Genomic DNA, 23,294 nt, shown 5'->3' on the forward strand with positions numbered 1-23,294 from the left:
AGTGGGAACATGGAGGTGGGTTCTGCCACAGCCCTTCATTGTCAGTCCTACCCCAGAACTATGCTATGGAGACCTCATGCATGCTCCTGACTGGGTGCAAGCCAGGCGAAGGACAGAGGCAGGCCAGTGCAAGCTGGACGTTTGTCCCGGCTGAGTTGGGCAGGAGGTTAGGTAGGGATGGACTGGCCATAGCGGGCAGTTGTGGACTAGTAGGGGCCAAAGACTGAGAGGGGGCACATACTGAGACCGGGCTGAGGAGGGGCCAAGAGCTGCGGGGCGGGGGTGGGGGTGGGGGTGGTGGGGGATTAGGGAGGAGTTTGCTGGAGGGCAATGAAGAGGTGTGGGCGGATTTCCGTCTTGGATGCGGTGCCAAAGGCGAGGACCAAGCTAAGGCGGGTTCGGAATTACCAACTAAGGCGGAGTAAGAGGTGCTAAGGGCGAAGTCAGGACTAAGTGGAGGATCAGGGAGCTGTTGACCACGGATCGGATCCGCACGATGCTTATACCCTGGTTACTGAGGTGCTGAGAAGTGAGAAAGAACGGTGCTGAGGGCGGGATCAGGGGGATGTTGAGAGAAGGGTCGAGGGCGTTGACCATGGTGGGGTGCGGGCGCTGCTCGGGGAAGAGCCAGAAAGGTGAGAAGCTTCGAGGGGTGTTGTGAGGTAGAGTCGGGACCCTACCGACAGGATAGGAGGCGTTGGCTACGGGAGGGGGCATCTGGGCGGTGCTGGGGGCGGGACCCAGACACCGAGCTGCCGGAGATGGGCGGTGCTGGGGAGCAGGGAGGCTCGCTCCGCCCCGAAGGCGGCGCCTAAGCGGGCCTGAGGTAGCCCTGGGCCGGCCGCAGCACCGACGGCTGGGAGAGCTCTGCGGAGGGCCAGGCGCTGCGCTCCCGGGCGGAGCCGAGTCCGCGGGGCTCCGGGACGGGGCGGGGCCGTTGATCAGTCAGCCGCGCAGCTCGTTCAGGTACTGCGGCGGCTCCACGTAGTCAGGCGGCCGGCCGGCTGGGGCGCACGGACCTCGGCCCGTGACTGTCGTAAGCCCAAACCGGGCCCCTGAGTCCCAGGTCTCCCGCGGAGCCATGGCGGGCCCGGGCCCGGGGGATCAGGACGAGCACTACGATTTCCTGTTCAAGCTGGTGTTGGTGGGCGACGCGAGCGTGGGCAAGACCTGCGTGGTGCAGCGCTTCAAGACCGGAGCCTTCTCCGCGCGTCAGGGCAGCACCATCGGCGTCGACTTCACCATGAAGACGCTGGAGATCCAGGGCAAGCGGGTCAAGGTGGGAGGCGGCGTGGGCCGCTGCTTTGCTCTGGGCGGGCGGTTCCTGGCCAGTCCTTCAGCTTCCCCTTTGGGAACGGGTCTGGGCCTTGATGTCCTCACTGGGTTCAGGTCCGAAAGCACCGCCTTGGGCTCTGGGAGCGGTGACAGTAGGCGGCTAGAGCCTGGAGGAGGAAGCCTGCTCCCGTGCTCACGGCATGGGGACTCCTCCGGAATAACTTGCGGTGGAAGGCAACCTGCAGGCCGGTCCGTGAGCGCCGCGAAGGCCGGGACAGACCCTTCCCTGCGCGGCCCTCTGGGGAGCACTCAGCCAGATTAACGACATCCCCGTGACCGGGAGGGACCAGGAAGTAGTGGCTGCTAGAACCGAAGGGCCAAAAGTTTTTTGTCAGAATTTTCCTCCGTGGCCACGCCTCCCTGCAGTCTCCTTTATGGACCTGGTGGTGGAACTCGACTCCACCAGGGCCAGCGCGGGGTGGGGGTGGGGGCCTCCCCAGCTGGGGTTTGCTAGAAACTGAAAACTTCACAGATACCGGAAGGTGGGGGAGAGAACCAAACTTTGGCAATGACCCCAGCAGAAACAGCAGGATGTGGTTGCCACAATGTCCTGGCAATGATGTGATAAATAATATTTGGGATGAATGAAATCAGTTTCTTAACCTAGGTGGCTGCCCTCCCGATCAGTAGCATCCTGGACAGGACACAGCTTTGTTCTTGCGCCACAAGCACTCGGTAACTTGCCCGACTCACACCCGACAGAAACCCTTTGCCAGTTTTCATGGTTTCAGCTTCACAAGGATCTTCAAGACTTCTTTAAAGAGTACTGGGTGGGGGCTGCCTTTTTTTTTTTTTTCAGGAAGTGAAGCTCGGGGATGAGAGTCTTTTTTGACCCTGTTGCTGCTGTGGCTCTGTTTATTTGGGTGGCTGTAGGCCTGCCCTCTGTTGCCCTTGGCTGGGATACTTAGCTCTTTGTTTCTATAAAGTTGGGATAATTTCTGGGTGTTGCCTCTCTCCTGTCCCATCGCGTAAAAAGAGGAAAGTCTGCAGTCATTTTTATGTGCCTCTAGAGATTTTCCTGCAAGGTTTCGGTCTGTTTTTCTGTGAGGTGAAAAAGGGCCAGGTGCAGGCAGGCACTTTCGTTGTTCTGGGCCATCCCTTTGGAGCAGGTGGCCAGGGAAGGGCCCACATGGGTGGAGTCTATCCATAGTCAAGTTTGCTCCCTCTGATAATGCCAGCAGTCAACATTCAAAGTGCTGTGTGGAGAACAGAAAGCAGGAGACATTACCTGCTGGAAAGCTGTTGGCCTGGGCCTGGTGTGTGGATCCCGGTGCTGACTGGTCAAGGAGGGGGCAGTATTCCTGTTTACCTGTGGAGATAACCCGTCACCCAGTGCAGCCCTGGCTGGACTGTGCACTTGAACTTAGGTTATGCAATACAGGACCGTGCAGTTTGCAATCTCTTTTCCTTATGGTCACTCCAGGTTTTCCTCTTAGGAGGCAATCTGGTGGGCCTGTGAGTGGCAGAGTTGTGTATGTGAGTTGCTTGTCCTTTCCAGAAACTCTGGTGAGGCAGCTGTTTAATGGGTGTGTTCTATAGACTGGAGGGCATTGTTACAGTTAATTCTTTTTGTGGTGCTGCGGCTAAGTGCGTAAACTCTACCAGTAAGCCTGCCTCCCACCTGATCTGGGCTTTGTAAGAGTTTGGGGAACCCTAGAGACAGGCCACCTGCTGTTCCAGCTCTTCAGAGGTTGGAAGTACCCTGAAGTGAAGGCCAAGAAGGCAGAAGCTTTACTTTCCAACAGGTCAGAACAAAACCATCTTATTCCGTTTTGTGTTTCAGTTGTCAGAGCAAAACCATTTTTTATTCAGTTCTGTGTTTCAATTTTACTTATTTGTTTAAAGAATTCTGCCAAAATGGACCTTTGAAAATAGCAGATCCAATCAAGTTCTTTTTTTCTGTAGTCATTTTCCACTGTACTGTCCTACTTGAGGAGATGGGCCTGTATGTCTCCAGCCCTACCCTCTCACCTCTTTAGCTCTCTTCTCTGAGAGGCCGAGATTGTTCCTGCCACCACCTTTGCATCTTTCCCCCTTCTCTCATACTGAGCTCTGAGAGCCCTGTATAACTGATATTTTATTACCAGGTTCTTCCGTGAGTACTGCTTTCCCCTGGAGTCCTCCCCTGACCTCCCAGGCCTTTTCCCCCTGTTGTCTCTGTGACTGTAGCACTCACCTAGATGTGAACTCACCCAGGTTGTTTGTCTCTTCCTGTTGAAGATAAGCTCCTTAAGGACACAGAGATCCAGCTGGCCGGAGTCAGACACATGCTGTTCACTGTATGCCTGTTTACTGGTTAATGTTTATAGAGGAAGGGGAAGCCAGGAACAGTGAAGGAGCTGACTTACCCGAAGTCTCCAGTAACTCAGGAAAAGTGAAGTAGCTGGCTTACCCGAAGTCTCCAGTAACTCAGGGGCAAAACCAGCATTTGAACTCTGGATTTGACTGGCTTCTGGGTTCAGTGCCCACTTTCTGATTTCTTCTGCGCCTGGAAAAGTGGCCCCAAAGTTCTGAAGCCCATGAGCCCAATGAACCATTGCACTCACTGAGAACAGAGTACACTCTTGGGATTTTCTTTTCTTCTCCCTCTGTTTCTTTTCTTTCTCTTTCTTTCTTTCTTTCTTTCTTTCTTTCTTTCTTTCTTTCTTTCTTTCTTTCTTTCTTTCTTTCTTTCTTTTCTTTCTGACAGGGTTTCTCTGTAGCTTTGGAGCCTGTTCTGGAAATCACTCTGTAGACCAGGCTGGCCTCGAACTCACAGAGTGCTGGGATTAAAGGCATGCACCACCACTGACCGGCTCTTTGTTTTTTTTTTTTTCCAGGATAGTGCTTCACGTAGTCTAGGCTGGCCTCAAACTCACTATGCAGCCAAGGATACTCCTGACCTCTTGATCCTCTTGCCTCTGTTTCCCAAGTGCTGGGACCACAGGTGTGTAACGCCACTACCAGTTTTTATACTTAGGAGTCTTATAAATGTTTTTTTAATATTTATTTATTTATTATGTATACAATGTTCTGTCTGTGTGTATGCCTGCAGGCCAGAAGAGGGCACCAGACCCCATTACAGATGGCTGTGAGCCACCATGTGGTTGCTGGGAATTGAACTCAGGACCTTTGGAAGAGCAGGCAATGCTCTTAACCTCTGAGCCATCTCTCCAGCCCTCTTATAAATGTTTTTAATAATAAGAGTTGACACCAGAATATTTCAGGGTGTTTATCAGCTAATAGGGACACTGAGATAGCCCTACTCCAGGGGCGGTCAGATGATTCAGCAAGTAAAAGTCCTGGCTGCCTGAGTTTGATTCCAGAACTCAGGGTAGAGGGTGAGAATTGACTCCTGAAAGTTGACCCCTGACCTCCACACACATGTCATAGCAAATGTGTACACTTGTATATGTATGCATGTTCGACATATACATGTTATATATAGACAGACAATAAATTTAAAAAAAATAGCCCAGTCAGATTACACAAGCTGCTGCCTTTGTAAATGGTTATTTGAAGTTTCCTGTTGGTCTGAGACGGGATGTAGCGTGTGTCTTTCTGATTGGAGAGTCTGAATAAGAACACAGGCCTCGAGTCTGAAGGCTTGGGCATTATTACTTCGATCCTTCAGTGTGATTTCTTTCTTGGGGCCTCAGGCTTCTTCATCTCTGAAATGGGACTAATGACTAATGATGTACCTACTTGGGAGGTTATTAAAAACTCAATATGCTTGAAAACATTTCAGATTTCCCTGGCTTTCAAAAAATTATGTTTTAAAAATTTTTTATTATTATTATTATTATTATTAAGGTATGTGTATGCATGCACTTGTGCAGCAGTAGGCTCTTGTTCTAGTCCCTTCTCTCCTTTGATTATGTGGGTTCTGCAAATTGAACTTAGGTTACCAGGCTTGCAGCCGGCACCTTTATTCACTGAGCCATCTTGCTGGCCCTTCCTTGCTTTTTTCTCTTTATTTTATTTTTTGAATAGGTGATCTATTCACGTGGTTCAAATTGCAAAATGTCAAAGACTTAAAGGGTACTCAGGGAAGTTTCCCTTAACATTTTGGTCCCCAAGCTACCCTGATCCCCATAAACAAAACAATTAGTACTACACATTTCTTTTTTATTCCCCAAAATATATTGTAATAAAGCCAAAATGTATAATGTAAGCAAGCAGAAGGGTTTGTTTGATTGTTTGCTGCCATGTTCCTCTAGATGACTGGGGTGGGAAGCTTCTCCTCCAGCTCTTGCCGTTCCCTGCCACCCTGAGTCCATTCCCACTGCTTCTTCCCTCCTTTATGTTCTGTAAACTTGGCTTTGCAGATCACTAGACACACAGGCCTAGTACAGGGAGCCTGGTGAGGATTTCCATGGCTTCATCAGGTCTCCTGGCCACTTGGTGGAGACACTGTCCTATAATCTCTCTCTCTCTATCTCTCTTGGTTTTTCAAGACAGAGTTTCTTGGTGTAGCCCTGGCTGTTCTGAAACTCTCTCTGTAAACCAGGCTGTCCTTGAACTCACAGAGATCCATCCACCTGCCTCTGCCTCCTGAGTACTGGGATTAGAGTACGCCACTGCCCAGCTTCTACCATTTTTCTTCATGGGATCTGTGCCTTTGGAGCAGGACTTCAGCTCTTTGTCCTTGACTCAAACTGTTCTTGGCCTCATAAATGTACTTTGTTTTCCTAGCTGCTGCTGTTACTTCCAAAGTAGCAGTAGGGAGGGATGAAAAGTGTGTGTGCTTCAGTGCTGGTGATGGAATCCATGGTGCACGCACTATAGACAGGTACTCTTCTACTAAACTACACAAACCCAGATTTCTTTGTTTGCTTTCCCAATTCTTTCAGTCTAAGACCTGGCTTTTCATCCGCGCACTTCCTATTTGGATAAAATCAATTTGATTTTTTGGTTCTGCTCAGAAATAGCAGAAGGACTGTTAGATAAGAGATGTTCTGGGTCACGGTGATTGTCTGAAGAAATCTGTTCTTGATACCAGTGGTCATCATCCTCATTGTAAAGTAAACCTCGCCTCCTGAGGATTCTTACCATCCTCGGGCAGTGCTTGTGTAGGGAGAGGGAGAGGGCTAGCTCCGGACTCACAGAGGCAGGCTAACCTTCAGCCTAGCGCATATTACTGTGGCCGTACAGTGGCACCTCTTCTAACTGTCTGTTCTCTAAGATGCCTGTGTAGCTTTCACCCTAGTGGATTGTCAGCAGAATGGGAAGTGATGGTTCGTAAGTACCTGAGAGAGGAAGTGGCAGGAGGAGGCGGGAGGGTGGGCTCCCAGCCCACTTGACCTCCCTGCCTCTTGCTCTTTCCCTTCCCTTTTGTTATTTTGATAAAAGTCTTAATTTGTTGCCCAGAATGACCTTGAACCTGTGCTTCTTCTGTCTCCACCTCCCCAGTGCTGGTATTTTGGGCATCAGATACATCAGCTATGGCATCTGACTCCTACGTGGTTTCTTTGGGTACTTGGCCTGAGACATGTTCAAAAGTCCGAAGCAGGAGGAGCAATGCTTGCTTTTGTTTGGTGTTTTTTTTTTTTTTGGTTTCTCGAGACAGGGTTTCTCTGTGGCTCTGTAGACCAGGCTGGCCTTGAACTCACCGAGATCCGCCTGCCTCTGCCTCCTGAGTGCTGGGATTAAAGGCGTGCTCCACCATCGCCCAGCGGGTTTTTGTTTTTTTTTTTTGTATTTTCGAGACAGGGTTTCTCCGTAGCTTTTTTTTTTTTTTTTTTTGGTTCCTGTCCTGGAACTAGCTCTTGTAGACCAGGCTGGCCTTGAACTCACAGAGATTCGCCTGCCTCAGTGCTTGCATTTGTGCCTCTCACCTGATCACACTCTTCTCAATCATCCCTCCAGCTGATCTTTGCATCTCTTGTGGGAGATGTCTCCACCGTACAAAGCAGGAAAGGTAGCCTGGATGTGGCAAATCTTGAACTAGGTCATAGCTTTTCTGTTCCTTGTCAGGAGTTTTTCTGACTGTGTAGTGTTGTGCCCTCCTCCACTGGCAGCAAGCACATCCAACAAATGAGGGAGGTGGGGATCAGTGTAAATCTAGTCATGGGGGCCAGTGAGGTGGGTCAGGGGGCAGTGTGCTAGCTGCCAAGGCAGACAGCCTGAGTTCAGTCCCTGGACCCACATAGTAGGAGCTAATCAGCTCCTGAAAGGTGTCCTCTGACTCCCACACTTCCCCCATATAAGTGTTATTAAAAATTAAGAAAATAAGCTGGTTGGGTGGTGGTGGCACATACACGCCTTTAATCCCAGCATTCAGGAGGAGAGGCGGGCAGATCTCTGAGTTTGAGGCCAAACCTGGTCTACAGAGCGAGTTCCAGGACAGGCTCCAAAGCTACATAGAAAACCCTGTCTCGAAAAACCAAAAGAAAAAAAAACCCAGAAAACAAAAACAAAAAACAAACAAGCAATAAAATTAAACAATAAAATCTGCTCCTCATAAGTCATTTGCATTGTACATTTTAGTTAGCAGTTTCAGCGTTGTAATACCGGGTGCTGTTATAAACAAATCCTTGTTAATTCAAATGAATTGGGCAGTGTTGGAAATGACCACTGTGAATAAGAAAGAAAACTTGTCTGCTAGGCTAATGTTCCAATACAAATGCTTTATTCACGTTGCGACAGAAACCAACCAAACCATGCTAGATAAGGAACCTCTACCCTGCTGTGAGTTCTTGAGTAAGAACCTTTGCCATTCACGGCTTCTTAGATACCATTTAATATCTTCCCTTTTCTGTTGTCATTGTATGAGACAGGGTCTCATGTAACCCTGGCTGGCCTGTGGTTGCTGTACAGCCCAGGGTTGCTCTAGATTTGGAACAGTCCTCCTGTCTGAAGAGCTGGGATTACAAGCTTGCTTGCCCATACCTGGCCTCTTCTCCCCTCAATTGTCTCACTTTGTCTTGGAGACCTCCCCTTCCTGGATGGAAAAAGAGAGAGCCAACACTCAGTGTGATGTTTGAGATGAGGTTCTTTATTTACAGTGCTGAAGACTGAACCCAAGGCCCTGCGCACGATAGGTAAAGGCTTTACCATCGAGCTGTATGTTCAGCCCTCTTTTTTTTAAATTTGATTTTATTTTTGTTACGTAGGACTGACTAATTCAGAATTTACTCTGTAGCTTGGACCGACCTCAATGTTGTGATCTTCCAACCAATGGGAGTCTGTGGGATGGCTCAGGGATTAAAAGTGCTTGCCTCCATGCCCTGATGACCTGAGTTTGGTCTCTAGGATCCACTCGATGGAGGGAAGAATTTATTCCCAAAAGTTGCCCTGACCTCCGCATGCACATCCCTTTCCTGTATACAAGAATAAATAAAATGTAATAAAAAATAAACAAGAAACCAAAACAACCCACCAAACAAACAAAACCAGTTCTAGGGGTAAAGTATAGCTCATTGCCAGAGTGTTCGCTTGCCCAGTACGCTCGCCTGTGTTCCATTCCCAGCACTGTAAAAAGTGAAAGAAAGCCACATTACATTGGCGGCCACACCTGGGTCCTGAAGGCAAGTCTGACGTGGTGGGCTGATGCATCTCATACTCCTTCCTTCCTTCCTTCCTTCCTTCCTTCCTTCCTTCCTTCCTTCCTTCCTTCCTTCCTTCCTTCCTTCCTTCCTTCCTTCCTTCCTTCTCTCCCTCCCTCCCTCCCTCCCTCCCTCCCTCCCTCCCTCCCTCCCTCCCTCCCTCCCTCCCTTCCTTCCTTCCTTTCCTCCCTTCCCTCCCCTCCCCTCCCCTCCCCTCCCCTCCCCTTCCCTTCCTTCCGACAAAGTGTCTCTATTATGTAACAGTGGCTATCGAGGACCAGGCTGGTCTTGAACTCACAGAGATCCATCTGCCTCCACCTTCCTAATTTTGGGATTAAAGGCATGCACCACCATGCCTGACTTTTTTTTTTTATTTAATATATTTTGTTTCTGTGTAACTGTTTACCTGCATGTATGTGTAACATGTGCATGCCTGGTGTCTGCAGAAACTAGAAACAGTGTTATATTCCATGGAAGAGTTAACAGACAGTTAAGAGCAACATTGTGGGTGCTGGGAATTGAACCTGGTCAAGCAGCCAGTGCTCTTAACACTGGGTCACCTCTCCAGCCCATTTTAATTTTGAAGTGGCTGCTTTTTAAGGGGACTGAGGACATCTTGACTTGAGACCTACCAGTTGGGCCTTCAGTCCACAGGCATTGGTTTTTTGTTGCTAGCAGAATGCCTAAATAAATCAACATAAAAGGAGACTTTTGTATTTTCCTTGGCTGCTTTGGCCTGGCAAACAGTGCATCTGGGAGCAGGAGCTGAGGAAGACTTAGAAAGAGAGATCTCAACACACTTTCCAAATCATGTCCCCAGTGATCCTACTTCCTTCTACCAGGTTTTATTTTCTAAAAGTTCAACGACCTACCTTTAGTGCACAGGCAGTCACCAGTTATTTAACACGTGGGTTTTTGGGGACACCTATTTTTCAAACTTCAGCAGCTTAAAGGGGAGTCCCTGGTCTATGAGGATGCTGAGCTGACTCTTGGGAGAAGTCTTGCCATTTCACACTAAACAACAACTTGATTGCCATGGCTGTGGTTGAATAGTGTAGAAACTGGGTGAGATTTTGGTGCAAGGGAACAGACCCAAGGCCTAACATAAGTGAGCATAAGCTCTTCTATCAGCTCCCAAATCCATCCATCCGTCATTCGTCCGTTCGTCTGTCCGTCTATCTATCTATCTATCTATCTATCTATCTATCTATCTATCTATCTATCTATCTATCGGTTTTCTGAGACAGGGTTCCTTGACTGCCCTGGAACTTGCTCCATAGACCAGACTGACCTCAGACTCACAGATCCACCTGCCTCTGCCTCTGCCTCCTGAGTGCCACTACTGCCTGACCCAAATTACTTTTTTTTGTTGTTTGTTTGTTTGTTTTTTTTTGTTTTTCTGGATAGGGTTTCTGTGTAGCTTTGGAGCCTGTCCTGGAACTAGCTCTGTAGACCAGGCTGGTCTCGAACTCACAGAGATCTGCCTGCCTCTGCCTCCCAAGTGCTGTGGGATTAAAGGTGTGTGCCACTACCATCCTACCTCCAAATTACTTTTTTAAAATTTAAAAGCTATAGAGGAACCCTGTCTTGAAAAACCAGAAAAAAATTAATTTTGCTGAGAATTAACATAGGGCTCCATGCATATGAAGCAAGCACTCTACCACTGACCTAAATTTCCAGCACAATATTATTTATTTAGTCTCTATGTAACTCTGACTGTCCTGGAATTTGCTTTGTAGATCAGGCTGGCCTTGAACTCAGAGATCCACCCAGCACAATATTCTTAAAGTCAGAAACATTCTTTGTATAGTTTCAATGAAACTGAATTTTTTCTTCTTATATATATATTAATTTCATGGCCAAAAACCAGTAAGTTACAGTTGTCAAAACAGACATCAGTTTGGTAGCTATGACTTGTTAACATCTTCTGTGTTTGTATTTAGGTGACATATGTAGAAAAAATAAAAATTTGAGGAAGTACATGAAAATCTGAACTACATGGAAGAAACCACACAGAAGAATAACTTCATTATTTAAGTGCCAGAGTAAATGCTTCCGTATAAACTAACTCAGTAGTTCTGACTTTGATTCTTGTTATGTCGAGAACCCGGGCCTTGGCTGTGGTAGCTCACTTGGTAGAGTCTGTGCTTGGCGTGTTCAAGGCCCAGGGTCCCATTCCGAGTACTGAAGGGAAAGGAAGCTTTCCCAGCTTTCCGCAGGCCGGCTGAAATAAGACTGATGGGGAGAACATGTGGAACCTGGCAGGTGCTCCGCGAACTCACTGCGCTTTTTGCACAGTCTGGGACTTCAGCTGCAAACAACTCTCCTGGGCCTGGCTCATAGTTTGTTCCTGGTTCCACAGTACCTGCCTTCTCTCGGTGTCCAGGCCCGGAAGAGGAAAAGATACAGCAGAATCAGTCTGTGTTCTTCAGGCCTCGTCTCACACCCGACATGTAATGCTCTTAACACTGTCAATGTGGTGACAGGAGAGTCTGAGGCAGGCATGGATGCCCTGGCACAAACGGCACGAGCAGGGCCCATGGTGGCCATAGCTGTCACGGGTGTGCAGGGATTACGTTGCATGCTTGGATGAGCCCAGAGGAGGCAGCAGTCTACCTTGTCCAGGGTCATGGAGACAGGAAGGTGGACAGAAGGGGCTTCAGATGCCTGGGCATTTGGATGCCAGACCATGGAAACACTGTAAGAGGTGAGGGCACAACTTGAGAGTGGGGAGAGACGAGGCCGTGGCTATCTCCCGGGCCAGGCCCATTCTGTTGGCGTCTTGTCCACTGTGTTCTGAGGGCAGCAGGAAACAAAGTAGTCAGCTTTGTCCGGGAGGCTGCCTGGTACTGTGTTCTGCCAGTCGATGTATTGACTGAGTTGAGGAGGATGGGAGGGCCCAAGGCTGAGCTGAGGTCCCAAGCTGGGGCTACTTCCTCATTACCAAAGTAGCAGGGCACAGGGAGGGTGGAGAAGAGCTGGGAGAGTTGAACCTGTGATGCATCTGACTGAGGAAGTCTAGAAAAATAAGAAGGTCTGAAACTGGGAATGCAGCTCAGTGCTAGAACAACTCGCTTTGTGTGCACAAGGCCCTAGCTCAGGCTCCCCTATTTAAAAAGAAAGAAACAAAACACAGTCATTTTACCTGGTGATAGAGGGATCTTGAGTTTGAGGCTTAACTGTGGAGGAGGCCCTGAGGGTCATGGAGGGACAGAACTTGTGGCCTGGACTCTAAGATTACTGTTCTTGTCACAAAAGACTCTCCCGGGAGGCACAACCACACTATTGGGGGCTGTCCTGGTTCCATGGTACCCACCTGAACTGGGCCAGGTGCCTGGGAGGGGTCCTGTGGTCCAGGCTCACCCCTCGGTGCTGCAACCCTGTGGCTAGAAGTAGGTGGGTGTTCTGAGCTTCCAGGAAGGGAAGAAGGGGTATTGGGAGCAGTGAGCCCTTTGTAAGCAACCAAGGCAGGGCTTGTTTGCCAAAGGCAAACACACCAAGGACGTTCAGGTAAGGGTTTGATTCTTATGGGAGATGTAACTCACTGAGGAGATTTAGTGAAAAAGATTTCCATATGTTGTGGGAGCCTTGCACACAGTGGGGGGCTTGGGATACCACTGCCACAGCTTCTCTCCTGTGACACTGTAGATGTAAAGAGTACTCTGGTGGTGGGGCATGTGGCTCAGTTGGTAGAGTGCTTGCCCGGCATGCCTGAAACCATGGGTTCCATCCCTTGTTCTGCATATAAATAGGATGGTGGCACAAGCCTTCAATCCTAGGACTCAGAAATGGAGACAGGAGGATCAGAAGTTCAGGGTCCTTTTTGGCTACATAGAGGGTTTGAAGCCAGCCTGGATATGTGAAAACCTGAAAGATTGATCTTGGGGTGACAGGTAGGAAGTGCTGACACCTCTGGACATCCTGCTGAGCTCTGCCTGTCTGGATTCAAAGCATCATGGACCCGTTCTGTTGGTGTGACTGTGAGATGGACTGATGCTGTCCAGAGTGTGATGAGGAAACCTGCAGAAAGCTGGCGTGGCCATCCTGTCACATGGGCTGATGCTACTTTGCATTGTCACAGATCTCCCCTGCAGGAGCCACATTATAGCGCGGGACTAAAGTACCTCCTGATGTTGTACCTCGATGAATCATGTTGAGGGAGTGGGAGGAATTCTGGGCACAGAGGCCTTCAGCATCCCTCGGATACTGACTCCTTTCAACCCCTCTGTATTTGCCTCCAGATGATGTCCCCAGGCCAATGGTTTCAGCTTTTTCTTGTCCTTCTAGTTCTCTATCAGATCAAGACTTGCCTCTGGGCGTTGGATAGAGTTAAGCACTGTTCAGTACGTTTAACCCATTCTCAGTGGTAATATTAGGCCTTTATTGTAAGCACCATTTTATGTTTATTTTTCCTTTAAATAAGTTAGGTTGGGGGACTAACATGATTTGACAGCTATTAAAGCTTTCCCTGGTACCCAGGCTACCTTGAACAGAGGATTTTTAGCCAAGTAGTTGACTCTGGTTGGCCTCATGGCTCCCATGCTTATGTGCAGACTGCACGGATTCCTTGAGGAAGCTAAGCAGCAGCTGCAGCTGCTGGCTACCCAAGCAGAGTGCCACCTCCCAAGGCTTCACCCCATCTTGACTGCCTCAGACAGCTTGCACTAGATGGACTCTTGACATCTCGTCACAAGCTTGGCGAACTCCAGGACAGAAGAGGAATGCCTCTCTGGTGGCTCAGCAGGAGACCTGTGGTCGAGGCAAAGCTAGTCCTTGGAGTGTTTGACGGGCTACACTATGATTGTGCAGATACCCCTGGACAGCACCTTTGTGGCCCTTTAGACAGGCAGTTAGGTCAGATGAAAGGCTTTTGAAGGGAGCACAGTGGGTTGAGGTGGTAACATGAAGAGGCAAGAGCTGAACCAGAAGCTGTGGCAGCAGTGTGCCCCCATGGGGTTGCTGGAATTGAACTCGGGACCTCTGGAAGAGCAGCCAGTGCTCTTAACCTCTGAGCCATCTCTCCAGCCACAAGCTGCCAAGTGTTAAGGGCCAGGGGTCCTGGACACATTTGGCCTGAGAACTGTTACACCAATCGCTGTAGGAGCTAAGGCTCCCAGTGTTGAGGTTCATTAGGAGTATAATACAAGCTGGGGGAGACTGAGGATTACAGTAGCTGCCACGTGACCACTGGTGATTAAAACCCAGAGCGGTGAGCCTCCAACCTTAGGATCTGGAGCCATGAGCCTCTGACTGCTGAAGCCCAGAGCAACATCACTAGCTTGAGCCGAAAGGCTGCCATTCCAGCCCAGGGCCACGGGAGGTGGGGGAAAGACCCGCAGCCCTGGAAGAGCTTTCCTCACTTCCAGTTCTCACCCAGAGAGGACGGCAGACAGCAGAGTGAACTTGCCCACCTGCTGCACTTTCCCTGGAGCCACTGCTGCTTTTCACCAGTTAGTATAAGACACCGTGGGTTCTGCAGAATCGCAGAAGCTGTGGCGGAGCTCTTCCCTAGAGGACAGCACAGGAGGGGAGGCTGGTAAGGAGGAGCCCTCAAACCCTACCTCCTGTTTGACTCATGTCCCAAGACATCATAAAAAATAGCTCAGGAACTTGTATTTGGGTCATTCTGACCATCTCCGTTTTTGCCTTGAGAACTAACTTTTCCAAGGTTCTCTTCTAAGAAAGAAGCCTGGAACTTTCCACTGTGTGCTTACTCAGGACAGACTACTTTTCCATTGGGAGGGACAGGACAGGACACAGGTCTTGGAACTGAACTTACAGAGCTGTTTTTAACCTAATAAACAGGATTGATTTACTGCAGCCGTGTGACTTACTCCGTGGGACTGTGAACCCTAAATCTCTGGAAAGCAGCTTGCGGTTCCCTGCTTCTATATGTGTGAGTGTGTCTCTGTGTGTATGTTGTGTGTGTGTGTATGTGAGTGTGTGTGTGATGTGTGAGTGTGTATGTTGCTGTATCTCAAGCTCCATGCCTAGCTCCTAAAGTCATCTTGATGCAGGATACGTGAGTGAAATAGACAATCCTCTCTATGGTACGAGCTGCTAGAGAGGGAGGACCGCAAAGGGTCTTCTATCTAGGACTGGAGTATGAGCATCAAGAAGAGATACCCTAAAGTGATAAAGGATGGGTAGGAGAGTCTACGTGCTAAAAGGTAGTGCTGTCTGTCCTGAAAAAGGGGCCTGATGATGCAGACAGTACTGCTTCATCATGGGCTCCTGGAGGTGTGTGGCCCAGCACAGACTGGGAGTCATTAAGTGTGGAGATTAAGAGAACAGGAGCCCTACTCTCACTGAGGATACTGAGTCTCAGTCTTTCCATTTCAGGTCAAAGAAGGTGTAGTGGGGAGCTGCGGGCTGTGTTCCTGCTGCCTCAGCTCCTGGTCGCCTGGCTAGCTTATGCCCCGAAATAACAACACACAAACTGTATTCTTTTAAACACTGCTTGGCCCATTAGCTCTAGCCCTTACTGGCTAATTCTCATATCCCGATCAACCCATCTCTAATAATCTGTGGTGTAGCACCAGTCTTACCAGGAAAGATTCAGCATGTCTGACCTGGCGGCTTGCTTCATCGCGTCTGGCCCTGAGAGGAGCTGCCCTGCATCTGAGCTCACTTCCTCTTCCTCCCAGCATTCTGTTCTGTTTACTCCACCCACCTATGTTCTAACCTACCAGGGCCAAGCAGTTTCTTTATTACTTAACCAATGAAATCAACAGATTAATATATGACACTCCCACATCAAGAAGGGACTGAACTCCCCTGCCTAACCCTACTTAGTGGCAGAGGAGAGGCAATGTGTTTTCTGCACATGTATGCCCTGGGAGCCCATTTCTGTCTTCACTGGGACCCTGAAGTGCTCTGAGCCCCACAGTTGCTCATGGACACGACTCTAGATATCAGTAGCCTGGAGGAGTTCTCCTAAAGGTCAGATGCAGGCTGAGAAGGCTGGCTGGGAAGGATAAGGATTGAGAAGCAGGGTATGCCAGGAGAGAGTACAGAACCAAGTTCTACTGGGCTGTCCATGAGTGGCAGTAGTAGGGACTGGTGTCGGCGTGGTAGGGACTGGTGTCGGCGTGGTAGGGACTGGTGTCGGCGTGGTAGGGACTGGTGTCGGCGTGGTAGGGAATCTTGGCAGTTTGGCTGATTTATGCGCTCTATGCAGTGGAAACACTTTCAACTTTCACAATGCTCAAATCAATCCACTGTCCAAAAAGAAAGAAAGAAAAATTGGGGTGATGGAGTAGATGGGGCTGCTCTGTAGAGGTGATGACGGGGTGTTCATTAGAATGAAAAAGGAAGTGATCACATAGGACAGAAGCCTGCCTACTGCCATGTAGTAGCTCAGGAAGCCTAGATTTAATGAATTGCTTTTTGTTTGTTTGTTTTTTCTTATCAGTTTGATTATGATCTGCTAAATTTATTGTTTCTCCTGTTTGGGATTTGTTGATTTCTATGTATTTTTAATTTGTTTGTATGTTGCTCATTGTTTTTTTTGAAACAAGGTTTCTCTGTAGCTTTGGAGCCTGTCCTGGACCTAGCTCTTGTAGACCAGGCTGGTCTCGAACTCACAGAGATCCACCTGCCTCTGCCTCCTGAGTGCTGGGATTAAAGTTGTGCGCCACCGCCACACGGCTTTATTTATTTCAAGACTCTTATTTTTTGGTTTTCTCTGTGTGACAGTAGGGGCTGTCCTGGAACTTGCTTTGTAGGCCAGGCTGGCCTCAAACTTACTGAGATCCGCTTGTCTCTGTCTCCCAAGTGCTGGGATTAAAGGCGTGCACCACCATCGCCTGACTTCCTTGGATCTTAAAATCATCATCTTTTATTGATTTCGTGGCCATTTGTTCTTTGATTATCCCTGACAAGGATCATCACATGTACACACCACCTCTCCAGTGCCATGCCCAGCAGGGTGCCTACCGTAGGGCACTGGCATTTGTTAAGTGAAGGAATAAATGGAGAAGGATCCTATGCCCCATGCTTTGGCCAAGTCCAGTGCCCCAGTCCAGCCTCCTCCCCACCAGCTGTAGAATCATTGTGAAATCCAATACTGTACAGCCTGGACCCAGTGAGCTTGCAGCAGAAAAGGCCCAAATGTATAGCTAGCCTGACCTGGAGCCAGTTCCTCACCTACAGACTCTAGTGATCAGCAGCTCAGGGGTTAGAGGGAGAGCCAGTCCATGGAGGACCCAGTTCAGAATTGCCTCTTGTCTTCAGGGACCCCAGAGTTGTAAAACAAGCAGCCCCGCACCCATTCTTCTCTTCTTCCTCATACTGGATCTCTGAGGTGCTTTCTTTTCTTTCATTTCTTAATTTTTTTTTTTTTTTTTGTATATTCATGTGCACATTCTGAGGCCAGGAGAGTCGGTGTCCTGTCACTACTCCCATCTACTCCTCTCATGACAGGGTCTCTCCCTGAACCTGGGGCTTACGTTTCCTTGGTTAGGCTAACTGCCAGCAAGCTTCAGTCTCTGCCGCACTTAGCACTGAGGTTACAGGTGTGCACAGATTTGTTAGGTGAGTGCTGGGATCCAAACTCTGGCCCTTTGGATTGCACAGCAATCCCTCTGGACCTCTGAGCCATCGCTCCAGTCCTGAGGCTTCCTGAGGCTTGCAGGAGACCATGGCTGTGGGCCAGCATTCGGCCTGCAGACTCACTGTTCTGGGCGTGGGTCTGTGGGGCTGCCCTTCCTATCCCTTTGACATGTGTCACTGGGTTGACCTCTTTCTTCAGCTACAGATTTGGGACACGGCTGGCCAGGAGAGGTTCCGAACCATCACCCAGAGCTACTACCGCAGTGCCAATGGAGCCATCCTTGCGTATGACATCACCAAGAGGAGCACCTTCTTGTCGGTGCCTCACTGGATCGAGGACGTGAGGAAGTATGCAGGCTCCAACATCGTGCAGCTGCTGATTGGTGAGCTAGGGCTGGTGGCCGGCGGGGCCTGGGAATGAGTCTTATCTCTTCCCTTGCCTTTATTCTTCTCCAGTACAGGGAAAGCCTACCTGGGGAGGGAGAGAGTCTGGCCAGGAAAAGAGCCAGAAGTTGAACCTGGAGCTTGCAGTCAGTTTCAAAGTTGGACAAAATTGAGATTTGGAGGCAAGAGTGTGCTGGAGTAGGCTTTGCAGTCCCTGTGCGTTCCGGACCAGACCCTCTAGCTCTAAGGCATGGCATTTCTGCCAACAGCGCTGCTTCTCCTGCTCAGAGGAGGCAGTGTGGCTGGTTGCTGCTCGCTGGATGAACACGTAGCTAGTGTGTATGAGTAGGCTTTATCCCCAGCACATAAAAACAAGATGAGAGGCCACAGAATAAGAACTTTCCTTTTGCAGTTTAAAATCATATTTATTTAGTGTGTCTGTGTCTGAGCATGTGTGCATGTACATGTATGCACTGCAGTACATGTATAAAGATCACATGACAAACTTGCTAGCATCAGGTCTCTCCTTTTACTAAATGGGTCCTGGGAATGGAATTCAGATTACTGGACTTGGCAACAAGTATCTTTACCTGCTGAGCCATCTAGCTGGACTAGGATAAGAGTTTAAATTTTCTGAAATCTGTCTGTCTGCCTGCCTTCTGTCTGTCTATCTGTCTAGTGTGTGAATATGGGTATACTCATGTCAAAGCACAAGTGTGTAGGCCAAAGGTCACTTATGGAGTGTATTTCCCCTTCCGCCACGTAGGCACTGGGGATTGAACTCAGGTTACCTAGTTGAACAGCAAGCACCTCGACCCACTGAGCCGTCTTGCCAGCCGAGTGTAAGAGCTTGTCCCAGCTCTCAAGAGGCTGATGGGGAGGAGGATTGCTTTAATTAGCAGTTCAAATCTAGCCTGGGCAACCTAGAGAGAACTCTCTATTTTTATTTTTTTACTTTTTGAGACAAGGCTTCTCCGTATAACCCTAAATATTCTAGAACTTACTCTGTAGACCAGGCTGGTGTGAACTCAGAGATCACTTGCCTGTTGTGGCGCTGCTGCCTGAGAACAGTTTTAAAAATGATTAAAATATAAATATTCTGGGTGTGGTGGAGCTTGTCTTTATTCCCAGCATTCAGGAGGCAGAAGCCTCTGTGAGTTTATGGACAGGCTACTCTACATACTGAGTTCCAGGCTAGCCACAGCTACACAGTAAGACCCTATCTCAAAAAACCACACCACCACCACCACCAAAGGAGTGTTTTAGGGCAGGTGAGTCACCAGGCCCAGCAGTGTCTACCTGGAGCTGCTGAAGGGGACGTGCTCTCGGGCTCCTGGTGTGGCTCAGCTGAGAACTGTGCTGGCTTGGTGCTGTGGGTCTTCTCATGTTCTGCCTGACTTTTCTCCACAGGGAACAAGTCAGACCTTGCCGATTTCCGGGAGGTCCCTCTGACTGAGGCGCAGAGCCTGGCCGAGCACTATGACATCCTCTGCGCCATCGAGACCTCTGCCAAGGACTCCAGCAATGTGGAGGAGGCCTTCACCAGAGTGGCCACTGAACTCATCATGAGACACGGAGGCCCCATGTTCAGTGAGAAGAGTACCGACCACATCCAGCTAGACAGCAAGGACATCGCGGAGAACTGGGGCTGTGGCTGCTGACTGGGGGGGCAGGGCAGGCAGGCCAGGCCAAGACCTCCCCACCTCCCTTGTCTCCAGCCTGTCAAGCCCCACCATGCAGAGCCGGCCCTCCAGGGCACTGGCTTCTCTAGAGGGATTCTGCACCCCTAGCCTGGATGCTGGGTAGAAAGGGAGAAGCAGGGTGTCCTGTGCAGAAGGCCATCAGCCTAGGGCAGGTTATGGAGCACCCTGCCAGCCAGCATATGCTCCCCCATGCTCTCACATTCCAGGACTAGCCTGAGCCTTCCAGCATAGACTGCTGTGGGAAGCGGTCTGGCCATGCTGCCCAGCCCCCACGTGTTGGTCTTACCTTCTCCTGCCTTGACTGCTGCCCTCCAGGGATGTGGCTGGAACCCCAGGTTCCTCCAGGTCATTCTCCGGCCTCTAACCAGAGTGTAAAAAGCACATCAGTTAGGCCAACAGGCTGGTGCCAAGCCTTGTCCCCGGGAAGCCTGAGCTCATCAGGTGGAAGCAGCCATCCTCCCTTCACTGCCAGCTTGGAGCACTTATCTCCCTGGGCCTGGCTAGCTGCCTTACCAAGACTTCTCGAGTTTTTCTGCTTTTCCATGTAGCATCTCATTTTCACTGACACAAGTGTAGGGTCATGGCCAGGGGCCAGCTGGGTACGGTCTGTTGGCCTGAGGCCCAACATTTTGCCAGTCAGGTTGCCAAAGCAGCTAATCTCTCAGTGTGGTTGAGGGTTGAGATAGGAAGGGAAAAGCAGCAGCTTGTGGGGGGCAGGGGGATAACTCGCCTGTGGAGCACCTGCTGAGCACACGCCAGGCCTTGGGCTCAGCCCTCAGTGCCCAAAGTGACAGCAGCGAAACAGCAGCTTCTTTTGTGTCCCAGAGGTGGAGGTCGAGGGCCCTGTGGTTGCCAGTCTTGCCTCGTGGAGTTCCCTGCCATAGTTCAGTTCAGGGCGACTCTAGTTCCTCATGGTCCTTATGGTTTCAAAACAAAAAGATGAGGACGTGGTGGCCTGAGACCTGGCCATCTCACACCTCAGTGATCCCTTGCCTGCCTTAACAGATGCTTCCTGCTGGGGTCAGAAGGAAAAGTGGGGTTCTTAGGAGGCAGGGCTGTCCTTTGGGGCTCAGGGATCAAAGGACTGATCCCTGAGGAATTGAGCCAGGGAATGTTTCTAAGAGTCCTTGGCCCTTTGAGTCAGCCCAGATCTGTGCCCTTCTACCCCCTCACTATAGACTACACACCCAATCTGCCACATCAGCCATGGGGCCCCAGCATTTTGGGTCAGGCTCAGTCCAGTTTAATCATGGGTCAGGTATTGTTCCTTGCATCTCCCTTCCTGCTGGTAGCCTACCCTTGCCTCTCCTTTCAAGCTTTCTGGTCTGTCAGCCCCTTTCCTAGGAATATCTGGCCACGGGGCCGGAAGCAGGGCTTTGCAGAAACTCCCGAACAGCCTAAGGAAAGTTCTGTGCTGAACGAGATAAGCAGGGCTAGACCCACTGGCCCCTTTTCTGTTAGGAGACTTCGGGTAGCCTGTGGATAAGCTGAGCCTGGTTCTGGTGAGGTGGAGGGTGGCCCAAGTGAACCAGAGCCTGCCTAGAGTGCGTGTCTGGTGGAGGTCACTGAGGCTGTGCTGGGTAGGGAGCCTTCACTGGTGGGTTCGTGGCTCACCCAGCAACCAGGAAGATCACCTCACTTCCTTTTTTTTTTTTTTGGTTTTTTGAGACAGGGTTTCTCTGTGGTTTTGGAGCCTGTCCTGGAACTAGCTCTTGTAGACCAGGCTGGTCTCGAACTCACAGAGATCCTCCTGCCTCTGCCGCCCAAGTGCTGGGATTAAAGGTGTGCACCACCAACCTCACTTCCCTTTTCACAATCCCCAGGCGGAGGTGTGGCCGAGGCCCATCCCTGTGCTCTTGAGTAGGGGCAGCCCTGCTCTCAGAATTTAGCCCAGACACCAAAGTCTCCTTGAGCCCAGCACTCCCCACTGCCCTGGTAACCACCCTGCCCTCTTACTCTCTGGGTTCCAGTTCCACTGCCAGGCGCAGGTCTGGAGGGCCAGGCCCAGGGCCCTCATTATGGCCTCCACAGCCTGCCCACCTCTCTACTCACTGTCAAGTCTGGGCCCAATGTGACCCTCCTCTCCCAAGTCTCTGCCAACCTGCCTTCTTATTGACAGCACAGAATCCCACAAGTGACCCAGAGGACATCTCTGAAGGGAGATGGCCCCTCCCCAGCGACAGGCCTTATCTTCAGTATCCTGGCAGGGGATGAGTTCTTCCCTTGGACTCCTGGTTCTGTGGCCTGGGAGGGCCCTGAGTCCTGGACTGAAGCTGGGTCCTCTGGAGAAGCTACTGCCATCCCTGCAGACAGTAATGCCCAGGCTCTGGCCCTCTGCTGAGGCGCCCGCCCCACTCCAGTGCACAGAGAAACCTCAGGACCCCTGAGCCTTTGTCAGGAGCGCTGGGCTTGAGGACCAAAAAGCAGGCAAGTGTGAGTCAGGAAATAAAGCAGCTGCTTTCCTTGCCCTGGGCTGGCTGGGCTGGCTGGGCTGGCTGCCAGCAGCCCAGGGCCTCTGGGAAGCAGGAGCAGGTGGAGGCTGGGTACTGGGGAGGGCAAGGAGGTACCCACAGAGGCTGGGCAGGGCCAGCGTGACTGCAGCAGGAGGAGATTGAAGGACTGAGGGCTTGCCCACTAAAGGTACCAAGAAGGGGCTCTGTGTTTCTTTGGGTGGAAGTCTGTCTCCAAGGACACAGGCCCCAACTGGGGGGAAATCTACAGGGAGCCCCTGGTGCACATTGAATTGGTTGCCCTGTCCCAGGATGCTGCCAGTGGTGGGCCTCCAGCCAAACTCACCCCTGCAAGGCCTGGACAGGCAGAATTGCCAGCCCAAGGATGCCAGGTGCACTGGGGAAATTTTCACATTACTTATTTATGAAAATGTAAGTCTTTCTATCAAATCTATTTTTGGAACATGAAAAGTTGCCTTTCTGGATCTGTCACAGAGCCAGTGTACAATTCAATCATTAAACATTTCTGTACTGAGTCCATGCTCAACCGTGTGCTGTCATTCCTGAGGCCAGTGCCTGTGTGGAGTCCCTAGGCTGGTCTCCAGGATGGCTGGCTGGGTGGGTGGGGACACCTGCCTCGATGCCCTGACTGTGACCTTGCTCTAGTCCTGGGCCCTCTGAGCTAGAAGCAGTCAGAGGTTGGGCCGCATCTCTGCCAGCAAACTTTTGATCATGTTGGGGAGGGCTCCTGGATGATGATGGCCAGTCTGGAGGGGGACTCAAGCTCTGCTGAAGGGCCTCAGAGTTAGCATTCTTGTTTTGTTTTGTTTGAGACAGGGTTTCCCTGTGTAGTCCAGGTTGGCCTCAGACTCAGAGATTCACCTGCTCTGCCTCCCAAGTGCTAGGATTAAAGGCGTCTCTTACCACCCCAGCCCAGAGTTAACATTCTTGTAGAGGTTCAGATGACAGGAAGAAACAGTTATGATTGTAAGAGCCCAGATTGGTTGCTGCTCTGTTCCCAGGCAAGAGAAGTCCCATAAGATGGCAGGTGCCCAGGTGATGAGGGTCAGAATTGGGTCCATGAGCTGGTAGCTCACCAAGATAGGAGTCTGGGACAGTGGCTTGGGCAAAGTTACTCCCTTTCTCAAGGCTCCAGTTTCCACAAATGGAGGCTCTAACTGGTCTAGTGGTACCTCAGGAAGCCCCAAGGAGCCCTCACAGTGCAGAATGTAAGACCTTGGAGACCGAGTGTCTCTGGCTTCCAGAAGGGACATATATCTTAGGGAGAAGGAATACCCGCTTATGTCAAGAAGTGACACAGCCCACTGTGTCCATGAGATGTC

The 23,294-nt window shown here is 50.3% G+C and overlaps 1 protein-coding gene across 1 annotated transcript; it reads left to right on the forward strand.

Annotated features, from left to right (window-relative positions):
* Positions 1–831: 831 nt before the first annotated feature.
* On the forward strand, positions 832–22,487 carry Rab43 (RAB43, member RAS oncogene family). Its single transcript, XM_057771472.1, has 3 exons — positions 832–1,279; positions 17,614–17,797; positions 19,209–22,487. The coding sequence occupies exons 1-3, from the start codon at positions 1,082–1,084 to the stop codon at positions 19,457–19,459; spliced, it is 633 nt and encodes a 210-aa protein (XP_057627455.1). The 5' UTR covers positions 832–1,081; the 3' UTR covers positions 19,460–22,487.
* Positions 22,488–23,294: the final 807 nt, after the last annotated feature.

Source organism: Chionomys nivalis, chromosome 1, assembly GCF_950005125.1.
Source record: "Chionomys nivalis chromosome 1, mChiNiv1.1, whole genome shotgun sequence".
Taxonomy (NCBI): domain Eukaryota; kingdom Metazoa; phylum Chordata; class Mammalia; order Rodentia; family Cricetidae; genus Chionomys; species Chionomys nivalis.

Coding starts and splice junctions, on each gene's coding strand:
- Rab43 (XM_057771472.1), top strand. CDS start 1,082: ATGGCGGGCCCGGGCCCGGGGGATCAGGACGAGCACTACGATTTCCTG. Junction 1,280..17,613: donor TCCAGGGCAAGCGGGTCAAG/GTGGGAGGCGGC, acceptor CTCTTTCTTCAG/CTACAGATTTGGGACACGGC. Junction 17,798..19,208: donor CATCGTGCAGCTGCTGATTG/GTGAGCTAGGGC, acceptor TTTTCTCCACAG/GGAACAAGTCAGACCTTGCC.